This window comes from Rattus norvegicus, chromosome 7 (assembly GCF_021556685.1).
Source record: "Rattus norvegicus strain SHRSP/BbbUtx chromosome 7, alternate assembly SHRSP_T2T, whole genome shotgun sequence".
Lineage (NCBI taxonomy): Eukaryota > Metazoa > Chordata > Mammalia > Rodentia > Muridae > Rattus > Rattus norvegicus.
The window spans coordinates 56,103,038-56,122,192 of NC_141540.1; the positions used below are offsets into that span (position 1 = coordinate 56,103,038).

At 39.2% G+C, this 19,155-nt stretch overlaps 1 protein-coding gene across 3 annotated transcripts in view; it reads right to left on the reverse strand.

Moving 5' to 3' along the window:
- Positions 1–19,155, reverse strand: part of Zdhhc17 (zDHHC palmitoyltransferase 17) — a 63,736-nt gene that overhangs the window by 31,877 nt on the left and 12,704 nt on the right. For all 3 annotated transcript variants that reach the window (XR_015624322.1, XM_087558478.1, NM_001039340.2), the window contains 2 exon segments: positions 8,185–8,288; positions 4,476–4,598 (listed from right to left, as the gene is read on the reverse strand). Coding sequence is in view for 2 of the 3 variants with exons in the window: in XM_087558478.1 (XP_087414604.1) it covers positions 4,476–4,598; positions 8,185–8,288 (227 nt within the window). In the remaining variant the exon portion in view is untranslated.

The following is a 19,155-nucleotide window of genomic DNA, read 5'->3' on the forward strand; positions in this document are numbered from 1 at the left end:
GAACAACATACAAATTCTGGAGTCAATTAGTTGAGCATAGAACAGCCAAGGCACAGTTTACTTTGAGTAAAGCAATGTTTTAAGCTCTACTTTCCTCAGAGGAGAGGTAAAGATTAAATCAAGCAGCAGACGCAAAAGAATGCTACCATGCATTCAGAACACCACTTATAAATGAGAGGTAAAGATCCTTTACTATGCCCTATTTGCTGTAAAAGACATTGTTTAAAAAGAAAAAGGCAACTTTGTTACCTAACACATTATTGTCACAGCATTTTTATAGATTCCAAAATGAACAAGACTAGCTGCTTTGCTTGTTGGATGCTTAATTATGGACTAATCATCCCAATGAATTTTAAATATAAATGCCTTTAAGGCATGAGGTATATAAGTCATATATAGATACATATGATTGGGACATAAAAGCCATTCTAAGCAATTTTTTAAATAATAAATGCATTCACTCTTAAGGCACACAGTTCTAAATTCTTAATATAGCCATACTTACATGTTTAATTCAGAAAACACTCTTCATATAAATATGCATTCAACTGACCTTGTAAAACATTATATAATATAAAGACCAAGTTCTCCATCGTGCAACACAGTTAAAGAAACCCAAGGAAACAGTTCTGGGATATGGGATTCTTTTCCTTTGGACACAAGGTATCACTTTGTAGCACAGTCTAACCTGGAGGAGGAGCTGGAATGGAAGGTGCGTCATCACCATGCCTGGGTTCTATTAGGAACACAAATGTAGGGGGCCACAGAGATGGCTCAGAGGTTCCCAGAACCTCATGGTGGCTCGTAGCCTCCTATGAGATCTGGTGGGATCCCCTCTTCTGGCCTGCAGGCATATATGCAGGCAGAACACTACATGATAAATAAATCTTAAAACACACACACACACACACACACACACACACACACAAATGTTTAAGTAGGTCTGAATTGGTCCTTTACATGTCTGATTGAAAATATTTTGAAAAGACTAAATCTAAAGCCAAAAAACTTCAAAACCTCAATTGGGATTTCTTTTTAAATAATTTAATTCTTTCCTTTAGAGATAGTTTATATCTTGTGACTCATTTTTACTTGGTGGATTTAATATGATTCAAGTCAGTGTCGGGTAATTATTACATGATTGTCAAGAAGAGTGACTGACTTTTTATTACGTTTTTTACTATGAACTCCTGGAAGAGAATACTATGTTTTTATAATATGGTATTTTTTACCTCAGATGTAACATTTGAACTCAAAATGACAAACACTTAAACTCTTATTTTGCACAGATTTTATTTATATTTTTAATTTTGTATATGTGTGTGGTTTTATACATGAGTCAAGTGCCCAGGAGGCTATAAGAAGATGTGAGCTCCCGTGAAACCAGAGATGCAGGCAGTAGGGAGCTACCACGCTGAGGTTCTAGGACCCCCACAAGGGGATATGCTCTTAACGGAACCTTCTAACTCACTCTTACTTTTATATTTATCTTTATATTCAAGCTCCTGTTCAATACTACAAAAAAAAAAAAAAAAAAAAAAAAGGCTACTGCAGGGTACTGCTATATATTCAAATGCTAAATACTGACTCCCAAGGTCTGGTTGCCCCCTGACAAAGAGATCCTCAATAAACTAAATGATGGTAGGTTATCCTGTTCCCAAAGTTCATTGGTCAATAAAGGGCTATATCTTGGGCAGTAGATAGAGGAAGGCAGGTTTTCAGATACCTGGCTGGAGGTCACAGGTAGAGAAAGGAGAGGAAAAGAAGACCACAGAGGAGGAGGAGGTCACCATGAGAGATGGGCCATGAGCATGTAGCCATGAGAAACATCAAGTAACAAGGAACGCAGAGCTGGGATACAAGTTTGAATAGCTCCAAACCGGCCCAGTCTAGGCTTACAGCTTGTAAATAAAATACCTGGATGATGTCTCTTTTATACAAACTATCATTTTATAGGGCATCACCAAACAATGTTCTTGCAGGCACTAATATTCTCAGGTTTTGCAGAGGGACCACCAATGAACAAGAACATTAACAAGTATTTAAAAGACAAAAGTCAATAGCTACAAGACACATTTCTCCAGAAGAGACACCTACTAGAATCAATCCAGAACATATTTAAAACTCTAGAAAGGCTAAGAAATTGACGGTAACTTTTGCCACCAAAGCAATTATCAAATATTAGCTTGTAACAAAAATAATGGTTGATGGGCCACATAAATGTCACTTAAAAATTTGTGTTTTCTAACACAAAGTATAGTTAGCATCAAGTAAATACAAGCAGGTATTTCAGTAATGAGGAAGCAATTTTGCTCCTGGAAGTGCTAGTAAAGAAGGGTCTTCATGCTCTGCAACTGTGAACCTTAGAACATGAGTACAAACTGTAGCTGCAGTAATAATCCAAACTCTTCTTTTAATGTGGAGGGGCTTGTGTGTCCCTGGTCATCACTGTATAGTGTGATTCCAGACTCCACCTTTGTGACTTTACCATGTAACCATTCAGAATCTGCAGAATGTTTTCAGTGCACCTTTTCCAGAGAAGTTGGTACTTGGGGAACTAACGTCAAGAACAGCATGAGGACTGTACTAGAAATATAATTATTAAAACTTCACACATTAAACAAGATCCTCAACCTCTTTTGTAACCTAAGTGAGCAGACTCAGCTCTCCCCCAAAAAGGGACCAGAAGAATCTTTCTTAAGAGAATACTAAGAGCTCCAAAGAAAAAGCACAGAAACTAAAAAGCTTCTTCAGGGCAGCTAAACAAATAATCAAATGAACAGGAAGCCCCCAAGATGAACAGAATCTTTGCCAGATATATATCTGACACATGACAAATACCCTACATATATTAACAACTCAAAATACAAAGTTTAACAAAATCCATATAACTGATTTAAGAAACTGGCTTGAGATCTAAAGTTTTCAAAAGAAGAAATAAAACTGGCTAAGGCAAAGAAAAATGTAATTTAAAAAAAAAAATCCTTAAGGGGTTGGGGATTTAGCTCAGTGATAGAGCACTTGCCTAGCAAGCGCAAGGCCCTGGGTTCGGTCCCCAGCTCCTAAAAAAAGAAAAAAAAAAAATCCTTAGCTAAAAAGATTTTTTCCAGAACTAATAAAAATCCTAACCTACTGTCTTAGCTAGGGTTTCCAATTCTGTGAACAGACACCATGACCAAGGCAACTCTTATAAGGGTCAATATTTAATTGGAGCTGGCTTACAGGTTCAGAGGTCAGTTCACTATCATCAACGCAAGAAGCATGACAGCATCCAAGCAGGCATGGTGCTGGAGGAGCTGAGAGTTCTCTATCTTGATTTGACTGCAGTCGGGAGAAAACTGGCTCCCACGTGGCTAAGAGGAGGGCTACGCCCACAGTGAAACACTTCCAACAAGACCACACCTACTCCAACGAGGCCATACCTAATAGTGCCACTCCCTAGTCCACGCATATTCAAACAACCAAACCTAAAAAAAAAAACCAAAATTATTTGAATTCAAATTCAAGATAAAAAAAATCCATACTTTACAGATATATGTCAAACTGCAGAAAGAAGAAATGGAAAACCTTAAAAGGAACCAAACAAAACCAAACTTCAAATGCACAATGCTCACATCGATTCCTCAACAGCTACAAAGGCCAGAAAGATGCACTGGCCTGTGGGATGGGCGGCACAGAAAAGCAGGCGTACACTGGACATCCCCTTCAAGAGGAAATGAAGTGGCTCCCAACCAACTGAATCACACCTGAGAGTGGACCCAGGAGAGTCAAGAAACTGAGGGAGGGTGAAGGAACAGACAGCATGTTCTACAGGACGCCACCTCTCGGGGACAACTCTAGGACTTCCTTCCCCTGGCCTCCGTGTCTGCTGCTCTTCCCTCTCCTCTCCGTGCTGCACTTACCTGTCCACGTAAAGCAGGGTGTTTTAGATGCATATCCTTGCTGAATTATCTTTGGACCAAAGACTCAAAGATTACTGCGACCCCTGTCACTCGGCTCCTAGCTCTTTCTTATTAATGATAAAGATTTACGCCCTGCCTGGTGGGAATGTAAGAATGTCACCTGTTACTGTTTTCCTTGCTGCCTTTCCCTCCTAGAATCCATACTAAGAATAAGTTCCAGTCTCATTCTACCTTCCTTTACCCTTCCCTTTATTAGCTATGTGACAATGGGAAGTACAGTCAAGCTTCCTACTTGAGTTCCTCCCTTAATTGCTCCACCTCAAATGGGGTTATCTCAACAATTATGGCAAAAGGAAATATGTATGGAAAAGTACTCTATAGGACTCAATTCATGTAAATCTTCAATAAGTGAAACATGAGTTTTTGGGTTTTTTGTTTTTCTTTTAAATATACAGAATATACACCATGAAAGCTATTGATTTTGGAAATTGTTAGTCCTTATGATAAGTCACTTCAGTAATGTTAAAGCAATCGAAAACCCAAAAGCCTATTACAGCAGCCCAGAACACGTACTTGACTAAATCTATTCTGTTATTGATGGCAGCCCAGTGAAGAAGTGTAACGTTCTCTTTGTCCGGTTGCCGTACGTCATAACCTGCTTCCACCAATTCTCGGCAGCGTTCATATATTCCGTATCTGGAAAAGAGAACAAGAGTAGTCTCAGTACTTACAGAATATTTAAAGACAAGCACAGTACTTTCAGAAGTACTGCTCTGGCAGTGGGACAGAACAGTCCAGGGTGGCCTCAGGTCCCGAGCGACCTCTTGCCTCAGTTCCCACGTTGCTAGAATTACACTTGTGTGGCATCGCACTTGACTTAGGGCTTCACTGTCATACTTAAATAATTAAAACCATTTTCAAACATACATTACTTAAAAAATAACAGCATTTCAACAGTTTTTACTCACCCTTTTTTACAACTCTAAAATATCTCATTTGTAACAATTTAAAACTTCATGAGGTACAAGATCTCAGAAAAAAACATAAATCATCCAGTTTCTTTATAACTTAGTTCACAAAACTATGCAGATTTAAAAATTACACAGAAGCTAAAAAAATGTTAAATTTTAAGAAGTATCAGGGAATACATATAAGACATTAGAGAACGTCATGAACAAATGCTGTTTTATTTGTAACAAACACTGTTTAATATGAACCGTGGGATTCTCCATTTATAAATTTAGCTGATATTCCTGAAGGCAAACAAAACTTTTGTGTTGGGGCAGATAGGGCGGTAGAAAGCTCTGTGATTTGGGCCAATCCATGAGAAGCTAGGAAAGATCCCTAGAGAGCTGCAAAGGAGGGCCACAGCTAACAAAAGGGAGGCTTTGGACCCCTGGAACTGGAGCTAGACTTCTAACTATGAGCTGTCATATGGGTCCCGGAAACTGAGCCTGGTTCCTCTGAAGGAACAAGAACATTTCCCCAAGAAGATTTTTATGCATTAGTATTTTCTAGATATAAAGTTGATTTATTTAACTATTAGAAAAAGGTTTTGTGAAAAAAGAAAACCAAAAGTCATAATAAAAAATGTAAGCCAGGGTTGGGGATTTAGCTCAGTGGTAGAGCGCTTGCCTAGCAAGCGCAAGGCCCTGGGTTCGGTCCCCAGCTCCAAAAAAAAGAAAAAAAAAATTAAGCCAAGCCAATAATCCATGAAAATGGAGTTACTAATTTTAATCTAACAGGAAAGGGTAGAAAATTATATTAATTTTAATTGCATAAAGAAAATATTTAAATTTTAATAACAGTGTTTTAGTTTTCTTCCTGTTACTGGGATTACATACTGACCAAAAGCGAGCTGAGAAGAGTGTACTTCAGCTTACGGCTACACCACATCCATCACTACAAAGGAAGGAACTCAGGCAAGAGCCTGTAGGCAGCGACTGAAGCACAGGCCATGGAGAACTGCTGCCCACTAGCTTGCTGAAGAACAAGAGAGTTTAACCAGCAAGCCACTTCTCCAGCCCCCAAAGTTAACAACTCTTAATTCATTTTTAAAGCATATTGCATTCATCGTGTACATGTCTAAGTGTGCCACAGTGCAAGTCAGCACACAACTCACAGGAGTCACTTCTCTCCTTACACTCTGAGTACCAGAGAGACCATCTAGCCAGCCCTGTAATGTCTTCTTTCATTAAAGACCTGGTGTTACTAACTTTGACTATGTATGTGTGTGGTGGGTACTGCAGAGGTCAGGGAAATCAGACCCCCCTGGACCTGTAGTGCAAGCTATCCTAGAGATGGGTGCTAAGAACCAAAGTCTGGGTTCTCTGAAAGAGCAGCCATCTTGACCACCAAGTCCTCTCTCCTGCCATCAACCAACTCCCGCTGCCACTTAATTTAATTATGGAGAATTTCAAGTATAAACAAAATATATGAAAAAAAAAACCAGAAAATAAGTCACCAAAACTCTTGTCAAGAAGCTACATACCATATTCTTAGTCAAAATCTTAGATCTCTGAAATTATATAACACAAAAACAAACTTAAATAAATTTGATAAACTTTGTACTTGGATAATTTTTGTTTCTTTGGGGTTTTTTGTTTGCTTGTTTGTTTGTTTGATTGATTGATTGATTGATTGACCGATTGACCGATTTTACTTTTTTCAGACTGGCTCTGACCTCAGAAAATCTTCCAGTGTCTCCCTCTGCAAAGAGCACTAGTGTGAGCAGTAAAGGTGCGTGAGCGTTAAAAGTGTGTGAGCAAAGGGCTTGAGCATTAAAGGTAAGCGCCACAACCCAGATAGTTCCTTATTCTTCGCTTCATATCCTGCTCATGGCCCCTCCAGTAACCCATCCCCCAATCCTTCCCCCAGCGAGTTGGAAATAGGGAAGATCTTCCATAGGGAAGGTTACAGAAGGAATGAGCAACAAGGAGTCACTAACAGCCAACAATAGAGCTTCTGCTTGTATGTATAATGTACCCAATAGAGAAGTAAGCTGTATACACAGTCACAGAGGCCTCATATTGCTGCCATCCCTGGTTCTATCATGCCTGCCCACAGGCTCGTGGGCACGGGCACATGCACACACACCATTATGTATAATTAGTATATATTAGTATAAAAGGTATAGTCTAATAAAAACACTCAATTGGAAGAGAAGGATCAAGAGTAATCATGTTCATCTGATATTTTCTGTTTGTCTCTAACTTGAATTAGTCAATATGCAAGAAGAGCAGATTTTTTAAGTACCATGATCTTAATGTTTTATTTCCCACATAGGAAACTGCTCTGGAAGTTCGATACATTAAAATATGACTTTTCAGGTAGTGTATGGTGTACACGCCTTTAATTTCAGTACTCAGGAGGCAAAGGCATGCAGTTCTCTGAGTTGGAGACCAGCTTGGTCTCCACAGTGACTCCAGGCCAGCCAAGGATATATATATATATATATGAGTCCCTGTCTCAAAAATAAAACAAACACCTTTTTCACAATATCATCACATTCACAATATCTAGACTTTTAAAAAAGAAAATAGAAGGGAAACACACCAGGAAGAAGACCAGAGGGAGGAAGAAGGATAATAAGGGAGCCACTATAGGGTTAAAGTACATTATATGGATGCATGGATATATCATAATGAAATCTATTATCTTATAAAATTAATATATGCTACCATGTTCTATTTTGAACATAGATATATGAATGATCAAAGTATACTGTGACATTAACTGTGATATACACATCTAACTTCAACAATTCTAAAATATTGAAGGACTCAATTCACGTTTCTCTTGTCTGCAGACAAAAATGTCGTTGTATTTCAACTTCCAAATGATTTGAATTATAACATTCTTAGATTCATCCATCATTTCCTTGTCCAATCTCAAAGATCAACATAATCTGACATTTTGAAGACCATATTTTGAACATTTTTGTTATATTCCTTAGTATAGTAAAATATATGTAAATATAACATTAACTATGTTATATTTGTGTACTGGTTGAGGGATAGGGAATATGGAATATAATCCCATGTTTTTAACTCAAAGGTACTTTTAAAGTTGGAAATGTTTTCTAGTTGTTAATTCTGTATTCATAAAGCAAAATAATAAATTTCCACAAAATGGCAATTCCATAAATTACCAAAAACTAAGAGCTGGTGGGAGTTACAATAATTTAATGGAGATACTGACATTTCCCCTGAGGTATTCAAGTATGTAACTCAGATTTAGAAAAAGAACAACCAAGAAAGAAAGCACGGTAAGAGAAGCTTACTGTGTAGCCTTGACAATGTCCCATGTGCTGTAGTCATCAACATGGGTTTTCCGCCCAAGAGGCTCACCATACCCATGGTTATAATGGCTCTGTGGTTTGATCTCCTGTTAAAGAGAGAAGGCACATAAACAAGAAATGAAAAGGTACAGAAAATATTTTAGCACTTTAATTTTTGTACTATTTGACAAATACTCATTATTAAAGTAATTATACTTAGAATCCACATTCTAAAGAAAAAGCATGTTGAAATGATAAATCTACCCCTTGTATACAAGTCCCAAACTATAAAGCTCTATGATTAGAAATTAATGAGAAATTAGAAACTGTCCCTCATACCATTCAACTCTAGGTTTTGTGAAAGTCTCACTCTTTAGTGCCAACTCTTCGCTCTTCTAAACTCTAGAACAGCCTGAGCTCCAACACTGTGTCCCAGACCAACCCTAAGACACTAATAGAGGAAAGAACCCACATGGTCTCTCAGAGGAAAACAACATGCAAGAACATCCCTCTTTAAGCATGGTGTAACACACCTTTAATCCCAGGCGGTCGGATCTTCATGAGCTCAAGGCCAGATGGCCTACAGAGTAAGTTCTAAAACAGCCAGACCTAGCTGAGTGAGCTTGAGCTTGAGCTCTCTTCTATTCTCAGGCACTAGCTTTTCCTAACTGTTCTAAGTACACAAGCAACGCTAACAGAAGATCTAACTGCCTGAATCCAGTCATGCATCCCATAACACCAGTCAACAACAGACCACCACACAGGATAGTAGCTGCACTAAACTATCCTGATAATTTCTTTTTTTTTTTCTTTTCTTTTCTTTTTTTTCGGAGCTGGGGACCGAACCCAGGGCCTTGCGCTTGCTAGGCAAGCGCTCTACCATTGAGCTAAATCCCCAACCCCTCCTGATAATTTCTTATCATCTGGTATTTGCACGATAGCTTCTAGGTACTCCATACACTGACGTATTGCAGCACACTGCAGCATCCCCTCCCTGATGGCTGAATTCTCAGCCTAGTCCTGCCAATCTCTTATGTCCTGTGTGAGCTCCTTTTCCACACGCCCTCTAAAGTTCTCCTCAGCACTAGACTGAAAATACAATAGGGTAGATACAGGTGCCATCGCATATCTATAGCACAGCAGAGCCTTGCAGGATACTAGTGCCCTCTTTTTAAGACAAGAGTCTCACTGGGTACCCCAGACTGACCTCAAACTCACAATGCTCCTGCCTCAACCTCCCAAGTACTATCACTGAACATGCACCATCAATAAATAAATAAATAAATAAATAAATGAATGGATGTGATTTTTTTTTCATATTGAAAAACATTTTAATCCCAATACTAGGGAGGCAAAGGCCATGGATCTCTGTGAGTGTGAGACCAGCCTGGTTTTATATAACAAGTTCCAGGACAACCGGAGTTACACACTAGAGAGACCTTGTCTCAAAAAACAAAAAACAAAACAAAACAAAACAAAAAAAAAAAACAAAAAACAGAACAAAACAAAAAAAAACAACAAAAAACAAAACAACAACAAAACAAAAAACCCTTTAACTTGGTTAACATTTCTTCATTTCTTGAAAAGGATGTTGAATAGTATTGTCTAGCTACAAGACAATATTTGTAATATATTAACTATTTTCCCATGGCAATGGACATTATTTTAAAATTCTCCCTTTTTAAAATAACATTTCTGATGGTTGCAGTAGCACACACATTTAATCCCAGCCCTCTAAGGCAGAGGCAGGTGGATCTCTGTGAGTCTGAGGGGAGTCTGGTTTACACAGTCAGTTTTAGAACAGCAAGGACTATATAATAATTAATTAAAAGTAAGTATTCTCATTATTTTTTAAAATTTCCTGTTCATAAATTTTGGAACAGAAGTTCACTTGGAGTCCTGAGATTCATTTAACATGCTGGAATCAGACTTGTATATGCAAGATTAGATATTACCCATTTTCTTACTTAAAGATATATGTCCCTTTTCTAATATTACTGATTTATGACTTCAGTGTATTTCTGACATTCTACAACTAATAGTCACATACAGTAATCTTTTCCTTTGGGCTGGAGAGATGGCTTAGCAGTTAAGAACACTGACTGCTCTTCCAGAGGTCCTGAGTTCAATTCCCAGCAACCATAAGGTCTCTCACAACCATCTGTAATGAGATCTGATACCCTCTTCTGGTGTATTTGAAGACAGCTACAGTGTACTCACATACGATAAATAAATCTTTAAAAAAAATTCTTTTCCTTGGGCTTCTCTGGTTTTGGTTTTTATATTTAAATACAACTACAATCATTAGAGCTATTGACCAAATCTTCCCACTTGGCAAGCATATAGAAAGATGCTACAACCCTGGCCGTCTGAAGTGGTACGTACAGGTGATAAGTTGTTATTTTTAACTATAAATATATGCCTCACTCTCACCTTCTTTGGGTCACAGACACTGGCAATCCTTCTAAAGAGTAAAACAGTAATTCTGGGTCCAAAAGTAGCCCCTGCTTACCCTAAACCATATATGTAGTTACACTGAAGCTGCTAACATTTCAGGGTTGAGACCTCAGCAGAACCTGTTTATCCTAAGTAATATAATCATGAGAGTTACACAAATAGATCTCTAGAAATCATCTTTATTTTAAAAATCACCTTTATTTAAAAAGATGGTTATAACTACTATATGGTTTTGCTAATTTATGTTCACAGATTTCTCATGAGCAATTATTTCTTACATGTATGAGTACGCATGGATATAAGAACATCTCTTTGAATAGTCTAAAAACAATCTAATTTCCTAAAAACAGGTGGGACTATTTTCTCATTTTCACGCCCAAGCATTAGCAAAAAGTATCAAATACCTATACTAAACATTTTACAAGACTGGTTCTAATCAATGATTATGTTAAATTGCTTGCTGCAGGTCCTGAGACAGATTATTGTAGGCTTGCTTAGCTCCCTAAATGGCTCCTTACAGCCTTCCTTTCTACCTGTGCCAACACCTTGTAACTTTTTTTTTAATTACCTTTTAACTTTTCATTAGGTAAATCCTTTTGGAATGTATGACTAGAGCCCTGGTTTCTCTCATCAAGCCCAAACTAAGACTGACATTAGATAGTACCTGAGGCCTATGGGAAAGATATCCCTGCTGTGCTGAACCCATTCACAAGTTAATTAAAAGGTGTCTTGATTTTTGATTCTCTTCATTCTATTCCTATAAAAGCTTGGTGAGGTTTGTTATGACCTTAGAAAATGGTACGTAGGGTGATCTCAATCTCTGTTTCCAGGCCATACTCATATTAAAAATTAAATTAGGTCTTAAATTTGGTGAAAACTATGTTTTTGGCTTTTGACAATAATTATCAGTTTTTTCATCCAACTCAAGATTCTAAACAAGCATCCTTTTAATACATCTACTAAATGAACTGAAATCACCTTGGAAGTCTCTTTTCCTTCTTCTTGACCAACAGCACTTACCAGCATCCCAAACTCAAGTCCTCAACACATTTCCAATAGGTCCCAAAACACTGAGTCAGATACAAAATGGTTCTGAGAGATTCTGAAAAAATATCTTTTAAACATTTTAATCCCAGCATTCCTAGGCAAAGGCAGGTAGATCTCTGAGTTCAAGGCCAGCCTGATCTACAGAGTTCCAGGACAGCCAGGGCTATACAGAGAAACTGTGTATCAAAAAACAAGACAGACAAACGAAATGAAACAAGAAATAGCTAGAAAACTCATTCAGCCTCCGCACTCAAGAACGCTTTTCTCTAGAGAGTCCCTACTGGCCTTGCTTTCTACCCTTACAAACACCTCTCAGCCCATCCATGCCTCTGTCTCTATTGACCGCTTCCAATGTCTATCATCAGGTTTAGCAAGTAAATGAGCACATTCAGCACTCTGACAGAATCTTCCATGGACCTGCCCCAGTGTACTTTTTTTCTTCAGCTGTATTATCACCATTCTCCTCTATCCGCCCTACATATCTTCAAGCTGTGTACTCTAAAAATCGTGCTATCTTATACCTTAGCTCGTCTCAGTCATCCTACTTAGAAGATGTACTCGGCCTTAGGCCAACTTTTAAATCCTTCAGCTCCCTCAAACACCGAGCTAGCTACCCTATTACCTGAGCTCCCATTACTATGCAAACAAATCATTAGGCATTGTGTGAAGGAATTGTGTTTACTATCTCTCTTGTAACAAACCTAGTGGCTTAAAGCAACACAAATTTACTATCTCAGGCTTCTGGATCAGAAATCCAAAACCACTGTTCCTGTTTGCAAGAACAACTTCCTATCACATGGCCTTAGTCATCTCTGCAGACTTCCCTTCATGGTCTAAGCTGCAGAGTTGGCACTGTGTGTAGTTTTCTCTCAGTTATTAGCACCTATGAAGATATTCAAATGCTTGCTTTCTCAACCGGGGCATTTTGAGACAAGGTCTCACTATCTAGCCCAACCTGGCTTCAAACCTGTGAACCCAGAGCTGCTTCCCACACGCTGGTGGTATTAGAGGCATGAGCCACCATGTTCAACTGAGCCCTTTTTTGACCTTGACTCCTGTCCTTGTTTGGTTGCACAGCCTAATTTTAGCAAGAATACTATTAGGTCAGTTGAGATAGAATTGCCTTAAGCTCTTCAAAGAATCTTCTCCCGTTAAACGATCTCTGCGTTGCACAGGGTAGAGTTGTGGGGCAGATTATAGCTACTTCCGGGAAAAGGCTGAGAGGACGAGCAAAGCTGTACCAAATACCCTCCTGTACGCACGTGTGTCAGCGCTTATCTCACACGCCACAAGTAAGCACTGTTCTCAGATTAATCAGCACTGCTCTCCTTCACTCAATGCTAAATGGTATTTCACTGCACCAACAAATCACACAAAAATACTGCCCCTGACTATTCTTTTTGATGCTCTGCTGGTTAGACCTTGTCAACTTAGGTAAGCTGCTCCTCACAGATAAAATGGCTGTGTCCTGGCCTTCATCGTTACACTGCCTCCAGGTGGCAGTACCACTTTATCCCCTCACTAACAATATAGCCTGCTTCCTCTCACTGCTTAGATTCATCAGACTTCTCTCTTCCCAGAGACCAGAGAAACACCAAACCTTTCCACTTCAAACAAAGAAAGCTAGTCAAACTGGCCTGGGGACTTAGCAGCGTGAGGTCAGACTATTTTGACAAGGTGAGGGCATGTGCTTAACTGGAGATGGTTTAAGAAAGGATGGACAGAACTCCGACTACCTACAACTCTTTTAGGGAAGTTTTGTTACCAATAAAAGCGAAAGTCAGAACAGAAATGAGACCTAAGGAAAATAACAGTGTTTGGTTTTGTTTCGAAAATGGAAAATTTTTTCTTCACTGGTAGAAATGATGTGGTGGAGCCATGAGTTGGTGGTGCATAAGAGAAAAGAAATGTCATCAAATAAGGGGCACAAGTCAGCATAGCCATCATCTGCAGCATCATATGTCAAATACTAATGAAAGAAATCAAAATCTGAGTAAGCTGACATGTATACTATACTTATGAAAGAATATTCATCATAAGGATGCCATTCTCCTCAAACTTACATAGGTTTAATGCAATTTCTATCAAAATCTCTTAAGATTCTTTGTAGCTACAGACAAGGTTATCCTAAATTTATATAGGAAGACACCTGCTATTTTCTCAAAGTCAATTTTAAGAACTATTAAAAGCAAAAGTTACCAACATCACACAGGGCTGCCTTAGTTTTAGACACAAAAAGACTTGATAAACAGAAAAACAAAAACAAACAAAACCTAGAATTTAAAACCCATGTATTTGCTCAACTATTTTTTAAATAATATAAAAGCATTTCAGAAAAGTTTTCAGAAACAAATAGGAATCCATAGGCAAAAGTAAGATTAAAAAAAAAATCAACCAAAAATTTAAAACTCAAATTATATAGAAATTAACTCAAAACTTACTACAAAACTAAATGTTAAAAAGTGTAGCTTTAAAAAAGGCAGTGAGACCACAGACATCTAAACACTAAAGCACATGTCAACAACTTAATCTGGACCTTTGTTTTCTAGCCTCCGAAACTGGGGAGGGGGCTCTCCAAGTGTAAACCATTTGGTCTGTGTTATTCTGTAACAGCAGCCCCAGTAAACTGGTATGGACAAGAGATTCTTTATCAAAGATACAAGAAAGAAAATATACAGGAGAAAGGATATTAAATATCATCAGCCATTCGGGAAGTGGCTAACAGGCAATGGTGCTACATCACAAACATTAGAGTGGGTTAACCATTTCCAAGGGTGTGGCTGCCCTTAGGACACTGGGGGAGGAGCATTACAAGTTCCTGGCTAGCATGGGCTGGCTACTCAGGAAGATGTTATCTAAGAAAGAAAGGGGGTGCGCAACAGGCTGAGAAGATGGTTCCTTAGATAAAGTGATTACTTAAAGCCACATGGGTATGGTAAATTTGTCTTTATTCCCCAACCCTTGAGAAACAAGGGGCAGGTTCTCCAGCAAGCTAGCTAGACTAAGCTAGCTGAAGAGTGAGCTCCCGGTTCAGCAAGAGACTACCTCAGACTGTAAGGTGGAAAGCAAGCAAAAAACCAGTATACACACATACCACACACACACACACACATACACACACACACACACACACACACACATACCACACATACACACACACACACATACCACACACACACACATACCACACACACACACCCCACATACACACACACCCCACACACACATACCACACACACACCCCACATACACACACACCCCACACACACACACATAACACAAACACACACACACACACACAAGGGGGGTGGAGGGAGGGACAGACAGACAGAGTGAGCGGGTCAGTCATAATTTAATAGAATTGTTGTCTCCACATCTATATTTAGGCTTGACATAAAATATCTGAAACCAAATACCTTGTCATCTTTGGCCTAGTTAAAACTTCCCTACTTGTGTGACTGCAATATAGCTAGTTTGTTCCTTATTTCCTAATCCCAAATCAAACAGCTGTTAACCATGATAAAACCTAATGGTCCGGGGCTGGGGATTTAGCTCAGTGGTAGAGCGCTTACCTAGGAAGCACAAGGCCCTGGGTTCGGTCCCCAGCTCCGAAAAAAAGAACCAAAAAAAAAAAAAAAAAAAAACCTAATGGTCCGTTATCAGTGCCCTTGTAAATAAGCTCTTCGTGCATGTGTGTTTTGGGGACTAATTAATAGTCAGCTTGGCAGATAAAGGTGCTTGCTGGGTAAGCCTGGGAACTTCAGTTCAATCCCTGGAACCTACACAAGGTTGGGGAGACTCAACTCCATTAAACTATCCTCTGAACACATGTGCTATGACACATGCAAATCATGTGACACACACATCCACACATCGTGCATGTGCATTCAATAATTTTAAAATTTTTGGCTAGCAAATCTACAACCCTTCCCTTCCCCAGCAAGAAGGTCAACACTATCATACTCATGATCCTTAACAGAGGCCCATCAAAAGTTGTCTCCTCTCTTTCCCTACTTCTCCAGTTCACTTAACTCCTCACACTTAATACAAAGTTCTTGTTTCATGCACACATGTCTCACCTTTTAACACAAACACCCGATCCTCATTCCATACTCCTGTCTGTACCCCTGCCAGCGCTCTCCTACAGAGTGGCAACTTAACTGAATCACAAAAGCAATTTGAAAATCAGATTGGAGAGAAGCCAGAACAATGAAATAATAAAGCAACGTCATCAAATACCAATGAGGATGCGGAAATTATATCATACATACTCAGCTGGTGGGAATGCAAAATGCATAGCCACTCTGGAAAACATTAATATACAGCCATATGATCCAGTAAACTGCATTTCCTCTGAGAATTAAATTTTTGCTTACATAAATATCTGCACACAAATACTTGTAACTAAATATAACAAGTATGTTCTGTATATTGTAACAAATATAATAACTAGAAGCTGGGAACCCAGGTAATTTACAGTGTATGTATAAGATGGTCTACTCATACTATGGAACAGTAGTCAGCAACAAGAGGGAAAGAACCACTACGAGCACCTGACCAATCTCCAAGAATGACACTGAATGGGCAATCAATCCTGTATGGCTACACTGTAAATGATTCCACTCATGTACTACGCGTTTGTGTATATGTATACCTGTGTCTGTGCATGGAGATGTGTGCATGGGTTTTGAAGCCTAAAGTTGACATGGGCTGCCTGCCTCAAGGCTTTCCATCTTTTCTTCTTTTTTCATAAACTTATTATCTTTATGTGTGGCATTCTTAAAAGCCAAAAGAGGGTGTCAAATCCGCTGGAACTAGAGTTACATGCACTTGTGAGCTGCCCAATGCAGGTGGTGGGGAGTGAACTCTGGCCTTCTGGAAGAGTAGTAAATGACCTTAACCACACTGCTTTTTCACACAATCTCTCACTGAACCTGGAGCTCGACATTTGGATAGGCAGGCTGGCTGGCAAGCTCTGAGAACCCTTTAGTTTCTGCTTCTCCAGCTCCAGGATTACACTTGCATACTGTTCAGCCCAACTTTTACATGGGTTCTAGGGGTCAAACCCAGGTCTTCATCCTTGCACACACAAGCTTTTACCAACTAAGAAATTTCTCCAAAAGACGTCTGTGGAAGATGTAGAAAACCTACACAAATGGATGCTGTCCAATAGAGCTCGTGTAATATGAAGAGTCTTATTTTATGTATGTGAGTATACATAACACTAATACACACTCAAGATTTCAGTTTTATGACTGAAATGTGAATTTTTATTTTTATCAATTTTACTTATTTCAAACAGCCTCATATCATGGGGGGATACTGCATAGGAAAATACAGTTTAAACACCATAAAGGTAAGATTATTACTCTCTGAAATAGAATTATATACCCAAACAAGGTTCAGGAAAACATGACAATTTCTAAAACATATTATACCGCTTACGTGTTGATAAGGAAATCATTTTATGTAAGTGTGTACTTGAAATATTTCTATCTGGCCAAAAACCTTCTCAGCAAATGCCCCAGTAGTAGGGGCACCACGTCCAGAGCAGAGGTCTTCTGGGGACGTGGCGCTGCAGGACTCTCCACACACCCTTCTGTAGTTGTTAAAATGTGACAATAATTATGTCACTAATTCTTAAGACTTAAAAAATTCTGTGGCTTAAATTTCTCATATTTAAACTTTTTTTAATTTTAAGAATTATTTCTTTTATGTATGTGAGTATGCCATAGCTGTCTTCAGACAAATCAGAAGAGGGCATCAGATCCTATTACAGATGGTTGTGAGCCACCATGTGGTTGCTGGGAATTGAACTCAGGACCTCTGGAAGAGCAATCAGTGCTCTTAACTGCTGAGCCAGCCATCTCTCCAGCCCTAAATTTCTCATACCTTCAAAATTCATATGCCATCCAATTAAAAAAATAAAAAAGAACACACACTAGAGTGATAGATCATTCAGAAAGTGTTAAGTTTTTATTTAGTCTGCTATGTTATAATGCTAGGTGCAAGCCTATTTCATTTTTCTCCAAACTATGTTCCTTTTCTTGTACTAGACTACATTCAATCACACACACACACACACACACACACACACACACACACACACACACACACACGATGCACTGGGCTGTAGCTCAGTTAGTAAGAGTGTTTGCCTGACATAAGCACGAAGCCTTGGGTTCAATCCCCAATAAATCATGGGTGGTTGGCCACCTATAATCTGAGCACTTTAAGACAAAAGGCTCAAAAGTTCAGGGTCACAAATTCAAAACCTAAAATAAACTAAATGGGGCTTTGTCTCACATGCACACAAACAGAGAGAAAAGCAAGATTAACAAAGCAGCCTTGTGCAGTCATCTTGAAATGCACAGGAAAAACAACCTCAGGGGACAAAAGGGGTTCAGCAGGTAAGAGCAGCATAGCTCTTTCAGAGAACGTCTATCCCCAGTGTCTCACTAAGACAACTCACAAGTCCAGGAGCTCTGGCTCCAGGGGTCTGACACAGCTATGATCATCTGACACAACCCCCATCCCAACACACAATATACACACATAATTTTAAAAATAAGTAAGGTTTTTAAAAATTAAAAAATAAAATTAGTAAGAATCACTAATTTTACTTCCTAGGTACTGTTCTGAACTTATCTGGAGACTATAAACTGACAAGACTGCTCCAAGGTATGGCTGAGGGAAGGTTTCTATTATAGACATAGAAGATGGGGGTTGGAGGGAGGACAGCCAGAGGCATCTGGAAGAGCCCAGAACAGAGAGACAAAGTAGTACACTAAACGTGACCAGCAGACTAGACTAGGTCATGGGGAACAAGAAGAAGGCCAAGAACGAGGACCAAGAAAGCCATCGGAAGAGGACAGTCAATACAGCTGGGTTACAAGCAAAGTACACAGCTGGGCGAGTGAGCTCTTGAGCTGAAGGAGGGTCTGGTATAGGAGGAGGTGATGTGGACAAAGCCAGGAGGCCAACAGGCACCATGGACAGCCATCTATCCATTCGATCAGTAAGAAGGAAACTGACTGCCTTTTAAGAGGAGGACTGGCATCAGGTTCCTGAGGAATGCTGGCTTTTGTCTAACTACCAGAACTTTGAGGAGTGAAGTTTCCTTTAGAGCTGACATTGACAAAGTTTCAAACAAAGATGTGACTGGAAACCACACCATTACTAATATCATGTATCACAGAGAGAACTGCCAGTGGAACCACTTACAACCTTTTCATCATTTGAATTGGAGGGTTATAGTACTTACAAGATCTTCTACAGTGTTGGAGATAAGATTTTCATGGTCAGAGCTGGTCTCCCCTCCATCATGTCTAACCTACACACACACACACTACCACCTAGAAACTCCACAACAATGGAGTCTCCTTCCAAGCTACATGTCATGCGTTCCAGTGCTGTAAGCCTGCAAGTGTACAGTTACTCCTTGAGGAACAATCAAAGATAGCCGTTTAC